The following is an 18419-nucleotide window of genomic DNA, read 5'->3' as shown; positions in this document are numbered from 1 at the left end:
TGGCGCAGTGGGTTAAAGATACAGTGATGCTGCAGCTGGGGTGTAGGTTGCAGCTACAGTGGCTCAAATTCTATCCCTGGCCCCCCGTACTTCCATTTGCCTTTGGTGTGGCCATTAAAAAGAAAAAAAAAAAAAAAGAGTACTAAACGGAAGTTATACAACTGAAACATAAAATTTCCAAAATAAAAAACTTGCTGGAGAAGCTCAACAGAAAAATAGAAATGACAGGATAAATTTGGTAAATATGAGGATAAACTCCATAGTTTACTCAATCTAAACAAGAGGGAGAAAACATACTGCGGAAAAAAGAACAGAGCATCAGGGAGAAACAGGATAAAAAAAGCTCTAAGTCCATGTGGTAGACAGAATATCCCCCACCCCCACATCCTAATCCTTGAAATGTTACCATAAATGGCAAAAAGACTTGGCACATATTATTAAATTAAAAAAGAGAATGGAAAGATAATCTGGGTGGACCCAATCTAATTACAAAAGTCTTTATAAAAGACAAGCAGGAGGGTCAGAGTCAGAGAAGGTGAGACAATGAAAGCAGAAGTCAGAATAATGGGGCCATGAGCCAAGGAACAACTACTGATACATGCAGCAACATGGATGAACCTTGAAAACATTACACTATATGAAATAAACTAGCGACAAAAGACCACGTACTGGTATGACTCCATATACATGAAATGTCCAGAACAGGCAAATCTAGAGACAGAAAATAGATTAGTGGTTACCAGGGACTGGGAGAAGAGGAGAATGGGAAGTTACTGCTTAATGGATACAAGATTTCTTTCTAGAGTGAGAGAAATGCTCTGGAATTAGACACTGATGATAGTTGCAAAACACTGTGAATATGGAGTTCCCTGGTGGCTCAGCAGGTTGAAGGTCCAGCCTTGTCGCTACCGTGACACGAGTTTGTTCCATGGCCGAGGAACTTTTGCATGCTGTGGACGTGGCCAAAAAAATAATAAAACACTGTGAATACACACAAAAACCCCCCACTGAATTGTACACTTTAATGATGGTTAATTCTATATTATGTGACATACCTCAACCTTTTTAAAAAAGACTGCACTATAAACAGCTTTAGCTCATAATTCAATTTAGAAAAAAAATGGACCAATTCTTTGAAAACAACTATCAAAACTCAGCCAAGGGAGTTCCCGTCGTGGCGCAATGGTTAACGAATCCGACTAGGAATGATGAGGTTGCGGGTTTGATCCCTGGCCTTGCTCAGTGGGTTAAGGATCTGGCGTTGCGGTGGCTCTTGCGTAGGCCAACACCAACAGCTCCAATTGGACCTCTAGCCTGGGAACCTCCATATGTGGTGGGTGTGGCCCCAGAAAAGACAAAAAGACAAAAAAACCCAAAAAAAACAAAAAAACCTCAGCCAAGATAACCTGAATAATCCTACAACTATTAAAGATATCAAATTTATAATTTAAAAGTTATTGGAAAAAACCCCAGGCCCAAATGGTTTCACTGGGGAATTTTATCAAACATTAAAAGAAGAATTAAAACAGTCATTTTACACCATGTTTTCCAGAAATGGAAGAAATGGGAAAACTTCCCAACTCACTTCATGCAGCCAGTATTACCAACACCAAGTCCAAACAAAGACCTCACAAGAAAACAAAATAGAACAAAACAAAACCCACGGACCAGTATCTCTCATGAACTTGGCTGCAAAATCCTTAACAAAATACAACTGATTCTAGCAATAGATAATACACCACAACCAAGTAGAATGTATTTCAGGTATGTAAGGCTGGTACAATATTTAAAAAAAAAAAAAAAAAAAAAGAATCAGTGGAATACACTATGTCGACAGGCTAAAGAAGAAAAATCACATGATCACATCAAATGGCACAGAAAATTCTTTTTTAAAAATGCAACACCATTCATGATTTAAAAAAAAAAAAAAAAAGGGGGGGGGGGAGTTCCCGTCATGGCGCAGTGGTTAACGAATCCGACTAGGAACCATGAGGTTGCGGGTTCGGTCCCTGCCCTTGCTCAGTGGGTTAAAGATCCGGCGTTGCCATGAGCTGTGGTGTAGGTTGCAGATGTGGCTCGGATCCCGCGTTGCTGTGGCTCTGGCGTAGGCCGGTGGCTACAGCTCCGATTCGACCCCTGGCCTGGGAACCTCCATATGCCGCGGGAGCGGCCCAAGAAATAGCAAAAAGACAAATAAATAAATAAATAAATAAAAGCTCTCAGCAAACTAGGAAGAGGGGGAACTTCTTTAACCTCATAAGGAACATCTACAAAAATACTTATAGCTAATATATACTTAATGGTGCTGCCTTCCCTCTAAGATTGGGAAAAAGGCAAGGATGTCCACTCTCATCACTTTTACTAAACATGTACTGGATATCCTAAACAACAGAATAAAGTAAGAAAGAGAAATAAAAGGCATCCAGATTGGAAAAGAAGCAATAAAACTGTCCCCATTTGTAGATGTCATAACTGTCTATGAAGAAAATCATGGGAGCTCCCATCAGAGCTCTGCAGTTAACAAACCTGACTAGGATCCATGAGGATGCGGGTTCCATCCACAGTCTCACTCAATGGGTTAAGGATCCGGCGTTGCAACTGTAGCTCTGATTTGACCCCTAGCCTGAGAACTTCCATATGCCACAGGCTTGGCCCTAAAAAGCAAAAGAAAAAAAAAGAAAAAAGAAGATCCTAAGTAATCTCTAAGAAAAACTTCAAGAATTAATCTGAGAGTTTAGCCAGATTGCAAGATAAAAGATCAACACAAAAACCTACTGCATTTCCTTATACAAATAATAAACAAGTGGAAACCAAAATCTTAAAACACAATGTCAGAGAACTCTACATCTAGGGCTTTAAAACTTAAATTTCTGGAGTTCCCATTGTGGTTCAGTGGTAACGAACCCAACTAGTATCCATGAGGACTCAGGTTCAATTTGTGGCCTCACTCAGTGGGTTAAGGATCCAGCGTTGCAATGAGTTGTGGTGTAGGTCGCAGCTGTGGCTCAGATCTGGTGTTGCTGTGGCTGTGGCATAGGGTGGCAGCTAAGGCTCCAATTTGAACCCTAGCCTGGGAACTTCCATATGTCTCGGGTGCGGACCTAAAAACAAAAATATATGTTCATACAGAAACTTGTATATGAATATTCACAGCAGCTTTATTCATAATAGCTAAAAACTAGAAACAACTCAAATATCCTTTAACAGGTAAATGGTTACCATAGATGGGATCCAGTATTTCCACTCCTAAGAAAATGAAAAACATGTACACATAAATACCTGCATGCAGTTGTTCATCATAGTATTATTAATAACAGCCAAAAAAAAAGGAAACAATCCAAACATCCATCAGCTGATGAATGAAGAAAATATGGCATACCATCAATGAAATATTACTTGACAATTAAAAGGAACAAAGTATTGATAAATGCTACAACATGAATAAGCCTTGAAAATATGCTAAGTAAATATGTCAGATTCAAAAGGCCATATATAGTGTAATTACATTTATTTATATGAAGTACCCAGGAGAGGCAAGTCCTCTTAGGAGTCTTCTAAGCAAGTCCCAGAAGCAGAAAGAAGATCCGTGGTAGCCAAGGATTAAAGAAAGGGAGGAATGGGGAGTGCTGCAATAGCTAAGGAATATTTTTCTGGAGCTACTAAAGTGTTCTGGAATTAGATAGTGGTGACAGTTGCACAACTCTGTGAATTTACTGCAGTGTACAATTTAAAAGGGTAAATTTTATGGTATGTGTGGTATGTGAATTATATCTCAATTAAGCTGTTATTAAAAAAAAAATCTGTCCAAGTATGCTACCACATTTCTAACATTAATGTGCTACAAACACTAAAAAACAAAAGCAATCTATATATTAGAACTATATCATTCAACAGACTCTCTGACTAAAACCACATATGTACAACACAGCAGTGACATGGATAAGCCCCAATCACAATGGCAACAAACTAAGTAAAATCTCTGCACAAAGCTAATGCAATGCAAAAGTCAAACTCCAATATCCAAGAACATACTTAACATTCAATGACATCATTCATCAGTGTACTTGAACTATTTTGACAATAGCTTAGGAACACTGATGCGTGGCTTGGTAAAAGGGATGCAACAGGGCACTACTGATATAGTCTGCAGCCTGCTTCTTGGCTGACAAGAGTATGGGTCAGAGTTAGGCAGAACCTTAGTGTTTATCACTAAGTTTCCTCCCTCTCCCGCCTTCTCCTCTCCTAATTCCTTCTGCAAGTAAACCTTGAAGAAAACTTAACTCTCTTTTTTGCCTTCAGTGAGAGGCCACTGCCCTACTCTGATAAACACCAGAGACAAGGAAGCTAATTATGCAAGTCACAGATCTAGAGGCATTCTCAACTCACAGAAGACACAAAGGGGCTGAAGGGGGTACTTTTGGTCCAAGATAACAGACATCTCCTAATACATAGATATCCCTGATTATCACTTTGACTTTCACAAACACACTATCTAGTGATATTCTTTTTAACCATTATGAAGTCTCAAACCAGTTATTCTACCCTCTGGATAATCCAAAATTGGTTATTTATTTTATGTACACAAAACCTGAAATACCAGCCTTAAACATACTAATGGCATGTTCTACCTAAACCAAAAACATGCTAGGGTTAAAAATAGAGATACAGGAGTTCCTGTTGTGGCACAGTGGAAAAGAATCTGACTAGGAACCATGAGGTTGCAGGTTCGATCCCTGGCCTCACTCAGTGAGTTAAGGATATGGTGTTGCTGTGAGCTGTGGTGTAGGTCGAAGAGGCAGCTCAGACCCTGCGTTGCTGTGGCTGTGGTGTAGGCTGGCAGCTGTAGCTCCGATTTGATACCTAGCATGGGAAACTCCATACGCCGCAGGTGTGGCCCTAAAAAGCAAAAAAAAAAAAAAAAAAAAAAAAAAGAAGAAGAGAGAGAGAGACATATGGAAATAACATTGTAAGTTTAGTTATTATTGATTGCCAGCCACTTTTTTTTTTTGGTCTTTCTGTCTTTTTGCTATTTCTTGGGCCGCTCCCGCGGCATATGGAGATTCCCAGGCTAGGGGGTCGAATAGGAGCCATAGCCACTGGCCTACGCCAGAGCCACAGCAACACAGGATCCAAACAGCAACCTCATGGTTCCTAGTCGAATTCGTTAACCGCTGCACCACAACGGGAACTCCAGATTGCTGGTCGCTATTAAATAGAATTAATTTCACTACCAATGAAACACTAAATAACAACTGTTTATAACTAAGGTAACTGTCTTTCACTCAATGATTCACTCACTTAAGAAACAAATCTCTTTAGGAATAAGACATTGAATTCCGTTGTGATTTAACAAATGGCCAAAAGACAAGCTGCTGTTTCCCAGACCTGATGATAAAAAGAGACTTGTAGGTTCCAGTTTTTCTATGCTAGCAATCACTTTCATTGATTTTCATATGGTCTTTCCAAAACAAATGCCAAAATATTACTCAGGAATTGAAAAACATTTTAAGGTACTAACATAAAGGATTATGGTAATGCTGTAAAAACTCACTACTTTCAATACCACTAATTCAGAATAGCCAATGATATTCCATTTTATGTTAGAAAATATTTACTTCACAGAAAATAGCAACTGAGCATAAATACTAGGGAAGAACATCTGAAATTTTTATTTATAATTATTTTAATTATTCAACAACTTTCTGAAGCAAATTAAAAACAGGATTAGAGATATAACTTTTAAAACTATTTTATCTCTTCTTTAAAGCAGGTTCCTTCAGGAGGAATTTTTCAAATCAAAGTCAATTTACTGGGTTTCAACCATTATTTTTCTTAGAGTTAAAAAGAATTAGAAAACCCCAGTATGTATTCCCACTGTGGCGCAGTGGGTTAAGAGCCTGAATGTGGTGGCTCAGGTGACTGTGGAGGCAAGGGTTCAATGCCCAGCCCAGTGGGTGTTGGTGTTGTCTCGGCTGTAGCTCAGATTTGATCCCTGGCCTGGGAACTTCCATGTGCTATGGGTGTGGCCATTAAAAAAAAAAAAAAAAAGGTATTATCTTGTAAAAGTTTTACTTAAGTGTAAGTACACATGCAAATGTGTAAAAGGTCATCTGTTAGGAAAGGTTTAGTCCAGGTGTAGAAGCTACTGGTCTAATGCCCCCTAAGCACTAGTCTAATATGAAGAATAATGTAATGGAAAGTGTAAAACGGTTTCCAATAGCACATCCTAACACAAATGTTCACTATTTTTTTTTCTTTTTAGGGCCGCACATATGGGACATATGGAAGTTCCCAAGCTAGGGGTTGAATCAGAGCTGCAGCTGCCAGCCTACATCACAGCCAGCAATGTGGGATCCCAGCTGCATCTGCAACCTACACTGCTGCTCATGGCAATGCTGGATCCTTAACCCGCTAAGCAGAGCCAGAGATGGAACCCACATCCTCATGGATACTAGTCTGGTTCTTAACCCACTGAACTATGACAGGAACTCCAGACACTCACTACTTTAAGTGTTGTACATCCTCCATTCCCCAGGTCCCCACTTTTCTACTGTTCTTCTGTTCTCTCCTAGCTGGTTCTTTAACTGCTATGTACATTACACACCAGAATGGAATACGATTGAACTTTCTCCCAAAATCCTTCAAACTGGGTAATTTCATCTCTTGAGAGAGAAAAGCAGCTGCCCAAATTTCAGAGTCTCTCTCCATATTGCCAGACCCAGGAATTTAAAAGAATAAGCCAAAAAAGGAAAAAAAAAAAAAAAGGATTTTATTCCTATCTGTGAAGAAAAAATAAATCAACGGAACCAAATCAACTTAAGTTACTTCCCCCCAAATTTTGACAAATCATCACTATAACGATACCTATTCTAAAGATTTTAAATATTTTTAACACGTTTTGTTTTTGTTTTTTTGCTTTTTAGGGCTGCACCTGTGGCATATATAGGTTCCCAGGCTAAGGGTCCAATCGTAGCTACAGCTGCCGGCCACATCCACAGCAACGCAGGATCCGAGCTGCATCTTTGACCTACACGGCAATGCTCACGGCAATGCTCGATCCTCAACCCACTGACTGAGGCCAGGGATCGAACCCAAAACCTCACGATTCCTAGTCAGATTCGGTTCCGCTGCACCATGGTGGGGACTCTTTTAGTAAAATTTTACATTCACTAAAAAGCTAGCCCAGACTGTTCATTCTGAAAGATGACTAAGACGTTGTTACCTGAACCATGGAAAATACAGGAATTTACAATTTCGTGAACCTTCTTCTGAATAATCCCTCTTGTACGAATGATATTGAAAATTAAAGCTCCTAGAACTGGTGAAACAGCTGTAAGAACAGTCATTATCATAAAGATCACACTATCTCTTCATACAAAGATGAAAATAAGGACACACTGCCATATGCCCTGAGTAATTATTCAAGCAGCCTGATGGTTTTACAATGAATCACCTCTCTCTCCTGATCACTCTGGTGATCTCTATCTCAATGGAGAGTAACCCCCAGCCTTCCGGATGCTCCAGCCAAAAATTTTGGATACTCCTCACATCTAAGGCAATGGTTTAGCTCTAATTTCAAAATGTTATATCCAGCATCTGGCTGCTTCTCCCCACCTCTCTCTCCAGGATAACTTCTTCTTCCACCCTTAGGAAACTATTCTCCACACAGCACCCTGGGTTATCTTTTTAAATCATAAATCAGATCATAGTAACCTTCTGCTCAACACCCTGAAATGATTTTCAATCTCACTCAAAGCAAAAGCCAAGTACCACAATGACCTACCAGGCTTCACACCATCTGGTGGCCAGAACCATCCATCCCTACCACTTAACTCCCCTAATCCCTTCAGCCAGTCTCACTCTGCTACAGCCACCCCTCACCTGCTTATTTCTGAGTCAGATTTAGCATGCTCCTCCTTCTTCATGGCCTTTGCTCCTGCTGTTCCCTCTGCTTAGACCAAACTTCCTGCAGATAACCACAACATTCATTTCTCCACCTTCCCCCAAATGTCACCTCAGCAAGGCTCTCCTTGACCTATTTAAAACTTATCTCTAATCCTAGCAATCTTCAACCCCTTTCCCTACTTTGTTTTTGTCCTTCATTACCACCAGATTATAAATTACATAAAAGCAGGAATTTCTGGCTGTCAGCTTCACTGATGTACCTCTGGCATCCAGAAGAGTGCCTGCCTGATACACAAGAAGAATTCAGTAAATATTTGTGGAATAGATTAATCAATCAAGTAGTGGCATATATTTTCAAGAAAAAAAATTTGCTCACTTGGGGCAGAACATACACAGAAATAGGCCAGTATTCACAGGCATTACCTCGTTTTTACCAGCATGAGTGTTAGCATTTATTGAGCACTTACTCTGTGTGCCAGGTACTATACTGAGCACTCTCTACTTGCATTTCTTTTCTTCATCTAATTCTCACAATAGCCCCATGAGTTAAGTATTATTGATCTTACAAAGTAATGGAAGCAAAAGTAAGATTTAGGTCATAAATTAGTAAAAGGCAGTGTAGGGTCTAGAAACCAAAACGACATGATGTTTCAACATCATGCTATTAATTGGTAGGCAACTGGCTCTTTAAAGCTAACGTTTATTAACTGATTACTATCTGTCAGGTTAAAATATTTACTTGCAATGTCTTAACTATTTTAATTCAAAAAAACGGAGGCCAACATTTTTAGTGGCCTATCTAACACACAATTTTCCCTTCTTTAATAAGAGAACTTTGACCTATTTTGTTTGAAGCAATAACATGCCTGGATAAAAGGCTTCATTTCATTTGTAAATGGACAAATGTCATAGTTCTGTCCAATAAAACAGAAATGTAAGTCACTGAGTAAGGCTTCGGCAAAGAAATCCCTTTGAAAGGGAACCAACTTAGTTGTCATGTGACTTTGTCCTTTTACCATATTCTCCTGGCCTGGAACACAAGCACAAGGCTAGGGGTGGAACAACTATCTTGCAACTGTGAGAATTCAAGTCATGTGCTAAGTGGAATAGAGTGAAAAACTATGAGCCTGGGTGCCTGATGCACCTAGGCTGCCATTCCAGTTTTCATTTTATATAAAGGGGGCAAAAAAAGTATTTTACTAAGCCACTATTATTTGCTTTCCATTACATGCAACCAAATGCTATTTGATACAACCCTATGAGGTTGTTAGCCCAATGCAGGTCTCATTGAAAATGTCACCATTGCTAAGTCTTCCTATCAGGGAGAGAATACAGTAATCATTAAAGCATCACTCTACTGATAGAACATAATGTCTTTCACATTTACAGAGGGGCTAGAGGTGGGATCCCATAATTTATATTCAGAAACCAATATTTTAGACATCAAAATGTGTGGCTAGTGAACAATTAACGATAATTTAAAAGGAGAGGGAAAGTAGAGAATAAAGAATGTAAGCTGCTTTCACCAAAGTGTCCAAGGTTAGTGAATTACACCTTCCTAAAAATAGATCTTAAAGAACAATTTTCTAAACCTAGGCTGAGGTTAAATGGTAAATATTTACCGAGACTTTTCAAGATACAAGTTAACAAAACCTACACAGCACAGCCCTTGAAAGACTTCAAACCATACAGTAATTTACATTTTATGGCAATGCCTAAAATTAGGAAATGAAAGGAGAAGAAACAAAGAATGTTGGATATAATAACCACCATATGGAGTACTAAATTCTCACTAAAAGCTTCCTACAAACAATAACACTTAATCCATACAACAGCCCTAATGACATAGGTACCATTATCCCCATTCTACCGACAAAAAACTGACACTAAAACCAGTTACATAAGGAGTCCCCTCGTGGCACAGTGGGTTAAGGATCCAACACTATCACTGCTATAGCTCTGGTCACTACTTTGATCCTTGGCTCAGGAATTTACGCATGCCACAGTCAAAAAAACCCCACAAAGACACACACACACAAAACCAGTTACAGGAGTTCTCGTTGTGGTTCAGCAGTAACAAACCAAACTAGTATCCAGGAGGACAAAGTTTGATCCCTAGCATCACTCAGTGGGTTAAGGATCTAGTGTTACTGTGATCTGTGGTGTAGGTAGAAGACATGGCTCTGATCCTGCATTGCTGTGGCTGTGGTACAGGCTGGCAGCTGTACCTGTGATTTGCCTGGGAACTTCCATATGCTAGGGGTTTGGCCGTAAAAAGACAAAAACAAAAAACAAAAAACAAAACCAACCCAAACAAACAAACCAAAAAAAACCCAGTTACATAAACTGCCCAAGATCAAACAGGTAGTAAGAGATAAAGCCAGGGTTTGAATCCAGGTCAGTCTAATCCCAAAGCCCATACTCTTGCAACAGCTTCAACACACATCAAACACAGTAACCACCTGGTCAGAAATTCTAATACAGTAATTGGAGTTATGAAAGGAGCTCAGAAACACTGAAAAGATGAATGATTAATAGTGAGGCTAATACTACATCTTTTACAAATAAGCACATTTAAAGAACGCCAAGGAGTTCCTGTCATGGCTCAGTGGAAACGAATCTGACTAGCATCCATGAGGACGCAGGTTCTATCCCTGGCCTCGCTCAGTGGGTTAAAGGATCTGGCACTGTCGTGAGCTGTATTGTAGGTCCCAGATTCGGCTCAGAACTGGCATTGCTGTGGCTGTGGTGTAGGCTGGCAGCTGTAGCTCCGATTTGACCCCTAGCTTGAGAACGTCCATATGCCACAGGTGTGGCCCTAAAAATAAATAAGATAAAATAAAATAAAAATAACATCCAACTTTTGCCAAAGCATGATTAGGATGATAAAACTGCAAATCAAAACTACTATGAGGTACCAACTGACACCAGTTAGAACGGCCATCATTAATAAGTACACAAATAACAAATGCTGGAGAGGGTGTGGAGAAAAGGGAACTCTGTTGGTAGGAATGTAAATTGGTACAACCACTATGGAAAACAGTATGGAGGTACCTTAGAAAACTATAGAACTACCATATGACCCAGCAATCCCACTCTTAGGCATATATCCAGACAAAACTTTCCTTGAAAAAGACACATGCACCCACATGTTCACTGCTGCACTATTTACAATAGCCAAAACATGGAAACAACCTAAATGTCCATCAACAGATGATTGGATTAAGAAGATGTGGTGTATATACATACACAATGGAATACTACTCAGCCAGAAAAAAGAACAAAATAATGCCATTTGCAGCAACATGGATAGAACCAGAGACTCTTATTCTAAGTGAAGTAAGTCAGAAAGAGAGGAGTTCCCGTCGTGGCGCAGTGGTTAACGAATCCGACTAGGAACCATGAGGTCTTGCTCAGTGAGTTAAGGGTCTGGCGTTGCCGTGAGCTGTGGTGTAGGTCGCAGACGTGGCTCGGATCCTGCATTGCTGTGGCTCTGGCGTAGGCCGGTGGCTACAGCTCCAATTCAACCCCTAGCCTGGGAACCTCCATATGCCGCGGGATCGGCCCAAGAAATAGCAGCAACAACAACAACAACAACAAAGACAAAAAAAAAAAAAAGAAGATGTGGTGTATATACATACACAATGGAATACTACTCAGCCAGAAAAAAGAACAAAATAATGCCATTTGCAGCAACATGGATGGAACCAGAGACTCTTATTCTAAGTGAAGTAAGTCAGAAAGAGAAAGACAAATACCATATGATATCACTTACATCTGATATAGGGCACAAATGAACCTTTCCACAGAAAAGAAACTCATGGACTTAGAGAAGACTTACGGTTGCCAAGGGAGAAGAGGAGGGAGTGGGATGGACTAGGAATTTGGGGTTATTAGATGCAAACTATTGCCTTTGGAATGGATAAGCAATGAGATCCTGCTGTATAGCACTGGGAACTATATCTACTCATTTACAATGGAGCATGATAATGTCAGAAAAAAGAATGTACACATGTATGTGTGACTGGGTCACCCTGCTGTACAGTAGAAAATTGACAAAACACTGTAAGCCAGCTATAATGGAAAAAATAGAAACCATTATTTTAAAAAAGATGATAAAATTATTTAAAAGGAAGTCCTCTGAATTCCCAATCCATATGCTTTTATTATGTTCTAGGAAGAGAGTTCTCTTTCCTCTGTAGGACTTTGCCAGAAAAAGTAAGAACAAAATAAAATGTGATATATTAACCCCACAAAGACAGTTCTAAGTAGCACATGTGGAAAAAAAAATTATGGTTCAAATAAATGTATGTGCTTTGATGAGAAAGAAGACACCATTATACCATTTCCTTAAAATACAATCCTTTGAAAATAGAAAATTCAAAAGATGCCCCAAACCATTTTTTTCTAGACTTCAATGATTTGTTTCCTGGAAAAAAAAGAATGTAATCTGAAGAAATTAAAAGATTCATTTTAAAAACTAATTAAATCTTATTACAAAATACTGTATTCCAAACATTGTCATGGAAGCAAAGCTAGAATAACAATACACCACTTTATTGAGTCTTGCTACTTGTACCAGGCTGTAGTTCAAGGAAAAACTTTTTTCCTGTTAGGAAGATGGGGTTGGACAGAGTGCGTGACGAGTGGAGTAGAAGTACATTATGAACTTTCAGGAACTTATTAATGAGCAAGAAAACTTTATTTATTTATTTATTTATTTATTTTGGTCTTTTTAGGGCAGCACGCATGGCACATGGAAGATTCCAGGCTAGGGGTCCAATCGGAGCTGCAGCTGCCAACCTACACCACAGCCACAGCAACACCAGACCCCAGCCATGTCTTCGACCTACACCACAGCTCATGGCAACACCAGGTCCTTAACCCACTAAGAGCGGCCAGAGATCGAACTCTCATCCTCAAGGATACTAGTCGGGTTTGTTGTCACTGAGCCACAATGGGAATTCCAAGAAAACATTTTTTAAAAGTAACAAAATGGAATGCACAAAAGAGATTAAATCCTACTACATCTAAAAGGGTTATCTGCAAAATATCTGCTATCAGATTTTTTTCATTGTTAAGGCTATTTCCTTAGTTGGACTATGACCACCATCTTTGAATTACTCCCCAAAACCAATCAAAAGAAGATGCAGAAACAAGGGTCCTAGATTAGGCAACAGGAGAGTTGGATGCCAGGACTACCTCTGCCTGTAACTAGCTCTGACTGTACTCATTTTTACACTTCTATGTCTCAGTGTCTTTATTTGTAAAACAAGATGGTTCACTTTACCTCAAACATTACAGAAAAATTAACTCAAAATATATCAGTGGCCTAAATGTAAGAGCTAAAACTATAACAGAAGAAAATGTAAGAAAAATAAATCTTTGTGGGAGGACTTCCTGTCGTGGCACAACAGAAACAAATCTGACTAGGAACCATGAGGTTGCAAGTTCAATCCCTGGCCTTGCTCAGTGGGTTAAGGATCCGGTGTTGCTGTGAGCTGTGGTGTAGGTTGCAGACAGGGCTTGGATCTGGCGTTGCTGTGGTGTAGACCAGCAGCTACAGCTCCAATTAGACCCCTAGCCTGGGAACCTCCACATGCCACAGATGCAGCCCTAAAAGGACCAAAGAAAACAAAACAAACAAAAAAAACTTTGTGATGTTGGGTTAGTAAAGATTTCTTAGATACAAGATAAAAAGCAGAATCAAAAGAAAACAGTGATACCTTAATCTCTATCAATATTCAAAACTTTTGTGCTTTAAAAGACACCCTTGGGGAGTTCCCGTTGTGGTGCGCCAGAAATGAATCAACTGGTATCCATGAGGATGTGGGTTTGATCCCTGGCCTCCCTGTGGGTTAAGGATTCAGTATTACCGAGAGCTGCGGCGTAGATTATAGATATGGCTCAGATCCTGAGTTGCTGTGGCTGTGATGCAGGCCAGCAGCAGTAGTTCCCATTCAACCCCTAGCCTGGGAACTTCTATATGCCACAGGTGTGGCCCTAAAAAAAAAGAAAGAAAAGAAAAAAAGACACCCTTGGAGTTCCCACTGTGGCACAGTGGGTTAGGAATCCAACTGGCCCAGAAACTTTCATATGCCTCAGGTGCAGACATAAATTAAAAAAAAAAAAAAAAAAACCCTGAGAAAACAAAAAGACTAGGAAAAATATTTGATATCAGGAGTTCCCGTCATGGCTCAGTGGTTAACGAATCTGACTAGGAACCATGAGGTTGCGGGTTCGATCTCTGGCCTTGCTCAGTGGGTTAAGGATCTGGCGTTGCCGTGCATTGTGGTACAAGCTGGCGGCTACAGCTCCAATTGGACCCCTAGCTTGGGAACCTCCATATACCACAGGTGCGGCCCTCAAAAGACAAAAAGCCAAAAAAAAAAAAGATAACAAATGCTGGCAAAGATGTAGAGAAATAGAAACCCTCATACATCACTGATGGGAATGTAAAATGATACAGTCACTTTGAAAGTGTGTCCATTTTTTAAAAAGTTAAAACATACATCTAAAATACGATCTAGCAATTCTACTCAAGAAAGATGAAACATGTTAACATGAAGATTTGATGTAAATGCTCACAGCAACATTATTCCAAATAGGCAAGAAGTGGAAGCAACTCTATGTCCATCAAGTTGTGTCCAATAAAAAGGAATGATGTACTAATACAGGCTACATACAACATGGATGAACCTCAAAAAAATTCACACAGTAAAAGAAATCAAACACAAAAGATCACATATTATATGATCACATTTATATGAAACATCCATAAAAGACAAGTCTATAGACTGAAAGACTATTTGTTGGAGTTTCCATGGTGCAGCAGAAATGAATCCGACTAGTATCCATGAGGATGTGGGTTCAATCCCTGGCCTTTCTCAGTGGGTTAAGGATCCAGCATTGCCGTGAGCTGTGGTGTTGGTAGCAGACATGGCTCGGATCCCCGCATTGCTGTGTCTGTGGTGTAGGCCAGCAACTGAAACTCTGATTCGACCCCTAGCCTGGGAACTTCCATATGCAACAGGAGCAGCTCTTTAAAAAAAAAATTTGTGGCTGCCTGCAACTGGAGTTGGGAATAGGGAGTGACTGCAAATGGACATGAGGCATCTTTCTGGAACATGAAAATGTTCTAAAATTGGATTGTGATGATGATTGAACTCTGTAAATTTACTAAAAACACTATAGTACTGTACACTTAAAACAGGTAGATTTTATGGTACATAAATTGTTTTTTAAAATGAAAAAAATATCATGCTAAATGAATAAAGTCAAACACAAAAGACTACTTTTTTTTTGTCTTTTCTAGGGCTGCTTCCCACAGTTTATGGAGGTTCCCAGGTTAGGAGTCAAATCAGAGCTGTAGCCGCCGGCCTACACCACAGCCATAGCAACACAAGATCTGAGCCACGTCTGCAACCTACACCACAGCTCACGCAATGCCGGATCCCCAACCCACTGAGCGAGGCCAGGGATCAAACCTGCAACCTCATGGTTCCGAGTCGGATTCATTAACCACTGAGCCTTGATGGGAACTCCCAAGACTACCTATTATATGATCCCATTTATATGAAATGTCCAAAAAAGGCAGCTCTATGGAGACAAAGTAGATTTGCCGTTGCCTGGATCTTGGGGTGGGAACAGGGACTAATTAATTGTAACCAGACACAAGGGATCTCATTGGGGTGATGAAAATATTCTAAAACTGGTTTATGCTAATTGGTGCACAACACAATAAATTTACTAAAAATCACTGAATTTTATACTTAAAAATGGGTAAAATTATACCTCAGAGTAATGTTGTTTTTAAAAATAAGGTGGTTAAGCACAGGTAACTATACTCAGTATCTTGTAATAACCTACAAGGGAAGAGAATATAAAAAAAGAACACAGATATATGTATAACTGAATCATTTTACTGTACACCTGAAATTAACACATTATAAATCAACTATATTTCAAAAAATTAAAAAAAAATAAGGTGGTCAAATCACATTGGCATTCTTAACTTTTTATACACAGACCATTTCGAGAATGAGATGAAGATTAACCCTATTCCAGAGGGCTAAGCCTCCCTTTTGTCCACTCACAGACACCCTCTTGGTCTGAAGACACCAAATTAACAAGTCTCTCAAGCTCTAGAGCCTTGTGCCACCTTAACAGCAAAGACATTAAAAACAACCACAACCCAACCCTTCACCCTAGAAAGACGTACTCCTTATCGGAAAGAAAAGCAAAGTTCCTTTTCTAAAATGACAGTGACCCCCTTTCTTCACTTTTTAGAAATCATTTTGGAATCTCCCTTTTAATTCCTTTCTCCAATATGAAACTGACTGAGGGAACAGAAGAAGTCAATCAAGACAGGGATCTAGCTAGCTGTTTTTACAACCAACCAGTACACATCAAAGACCCAGCAGGAAGGACCAGATCCATGAAGTGGCTTAAGGAAAAAGTTGTGATGTCTTTCAAATAAAACTTAGCCCAGATTTGTTTCGAAACAAGAGGCAAGTAAAGTGAAAAAAAGAAATGTGACAAAGTTTCTTTAAATACAGGCAGAATGCAATAAACACTCAAACCCCACAAGACCAGCTAAGGGGTTTTCATCCACTCTTTGTTATAAAACTAATTTTAGGACAGGATGCTGAGCTAGCAAAGTAGACAATCTCCTTCCTCCAACACACAGGGGTCTGCTCCTATCAGTTGTATTGAGCTTCTGTTTAGCTGAACCCACCCCCTTCTGATTTCTAAAATCACTGGATTATTGTTGTCCAACAAATACCCCCCTCATCCCTGGCCCCCACGCTCCCTCAATCACTGTGCCTCTCAGAGAGAATTACAATCCATGTTTGTGCAAGTTTTGATTTCTGCCAACTGGTATTCCCAGGACCCCTTCAAACCCATTTCACACAAAACAGCCAGACCCATCAAATCATGTCATGTTCCCCTTGAAGGCGCTCAATAACACTTAAAATAAAATTCCAAAATCCTCACCTTGGCTGAGAAGGTCCCTAAGATCTGGCCCTTCCCTTACTTTTCTATCCTTACCAGTCTTCGTTCAGGTCCTAAAACACACCAAGCTCCTTCCCTCCTCAAGGCCTTTGCATTTCCTCATCCCTCAGGAAGGAAAAATCTTCCTTAGGCTCTTTAAGACGGTCATCCTTCAGTGCTCACTTCCATGTCAATGCCTCGGAAAAAACAACTTCCTTGAAATCGCCCCGACTAGGTCTCTAGGTTATTCTCTATCAGAACTTCTTGGTTACTTCCTTCCTAGCACTTGCCAAAACCTGTCATTCTTTTTATTTGCCTACTTATTTAATGTCTACCTCTGTAACTAGAAAGTCAATTTCAAGCAGTCGCAAGCTGTCTACAAAGCTCAGTGCTGTACTTGCAGCTTCATCTGGAGAGGATCCCTGGCTCCATCCCAGCAACGCCTGGCACTTCTTACAAGGATGCTGAGGTGAACAAAAGCACTCTATCCCATCACCCCCCAAATAGGGGGCCGTGTCCCAACTGCAATACCTCACTTCTCGAAGCGCCTTGTAAAGGCCTTTCCGACACCTGCACTTTTCTCTCCCAAACACACCTGTCGCTCAGGTTCAAACATCAGTCAGTACGCAAATCTCTTGGGAGCCCCTCAAACCCCACCCTGCCCCGCCGCACAGGAGCGCCACTCAAAGTCGCCTCCCTGCCTCGCACGCGCTGCACAAACCCAAAGCCTCACCCACGCGCCCTACCTCGCCCCGGGCCGCTCGAGTGCCCAAGAATATCTGAGGGTCCTGCCCTCCCCAAGCTCCCGCGTGTCACCCGCCGCCCAACGTAGCGCCTCCTCCCTCCAAGGCGACAGCTCTTACCAATCACCTCCTGCAGCTCATAATCGTCCTTGTTGATGGACCAGGGCAAGGCGCTGGAGTCCTCGGACATGACGGCGGCACCGCACTCGGTTCTCCCTCCAACTCGCTGACCTCTCCCGTCTCCTAGCCGCGCCTCTCCCCACCCCCAACCGCTGCTGCCGCGCCCCCACCAACCGCCTCTGGAACAGCCACTGGTCGGACGGCGCCTGGCGGGGGGTGTCCGCGCGGCAGAGCGGCGGGGGGCTCGAAACGCCGGCACACCTCGTCTCCTGCTCCTCCGCGGCTGGCACTCCCCGGCTCGGCCCAGCGCCTGGCCTCGGCCTCCGCTGCTGCAGCGACACTAGCTTCGCCTGGGCCCAGCCCCTCCGTCCCGCCCTCCACCCTAGCCCCACGCACGGGCCAAACTTTCCCTTCTCCCTCCACCTGCCGACACGCAGCGCGCTGACGTCACCACGCCGGGCACGCCTCCATGGGCCACGCCCCCAGGCGCCATATCAAGTGTGGCTGGATAAAAAGCGAAAGCGCTTGGAGCTCGAGGAGGAAGTTGACAATGGGAGGGAGGAAGTGCTTTGGCAGGAGTTCGGCAAGGGCATCGGAAAGCCAGAGAAGAGCCTTAAATAGCCCAGAAGGTTTAGCCACACTAAGCATGGCAACTAA

General features: G+C 41.2%; 1 protein-coding gene across 1 annotated transcript in view; it reads right to left on the bottom strand.

Moving 5' to 3' along the window:
- The window catches only part of OXSR1 (oxidative stress responsive kinase 1), a 96734-nt gene extending 78564 nt beyond the window's left edge, over positions 1 to 18170 (bottom strand). The window contains exon 1 of the mRNA XM_047770257.1: positions 17763 to 18170. Within this exon, the coding sequence (XP_047626213.1) occupies positions 17763 to 17832 (70 nt within the window). The 5' untranslated portion in view covers positions 17833 to 18170. The remainder of the gene's footprint in view (positions 1 to 17762) is intronic.
- Between the last annotated feature and the right edge of the window lie 249 nt (positions 18171 to 18419).

Source organism: Phacochoerus africanus, chromosome 1, assembly GCF_016906955.1.
Source record: "Phacochoerus africanus isolate WHEZ1 chromosome 1, ROS_Pafr_v1, whole genome shotgun sequence".
NCBI classification, from domain to species: Eukaryota; Metazoa; Chordata; class Mammalia; order Artiodactyla; family Suidae; genus Phacochoerus; species Phacochoerus africanus.
The sequence above is the reverse complement of the archived record's forward strand: the minus strand, read 5'-3'. Positions and strand labels throughout refer to the sequence as shown.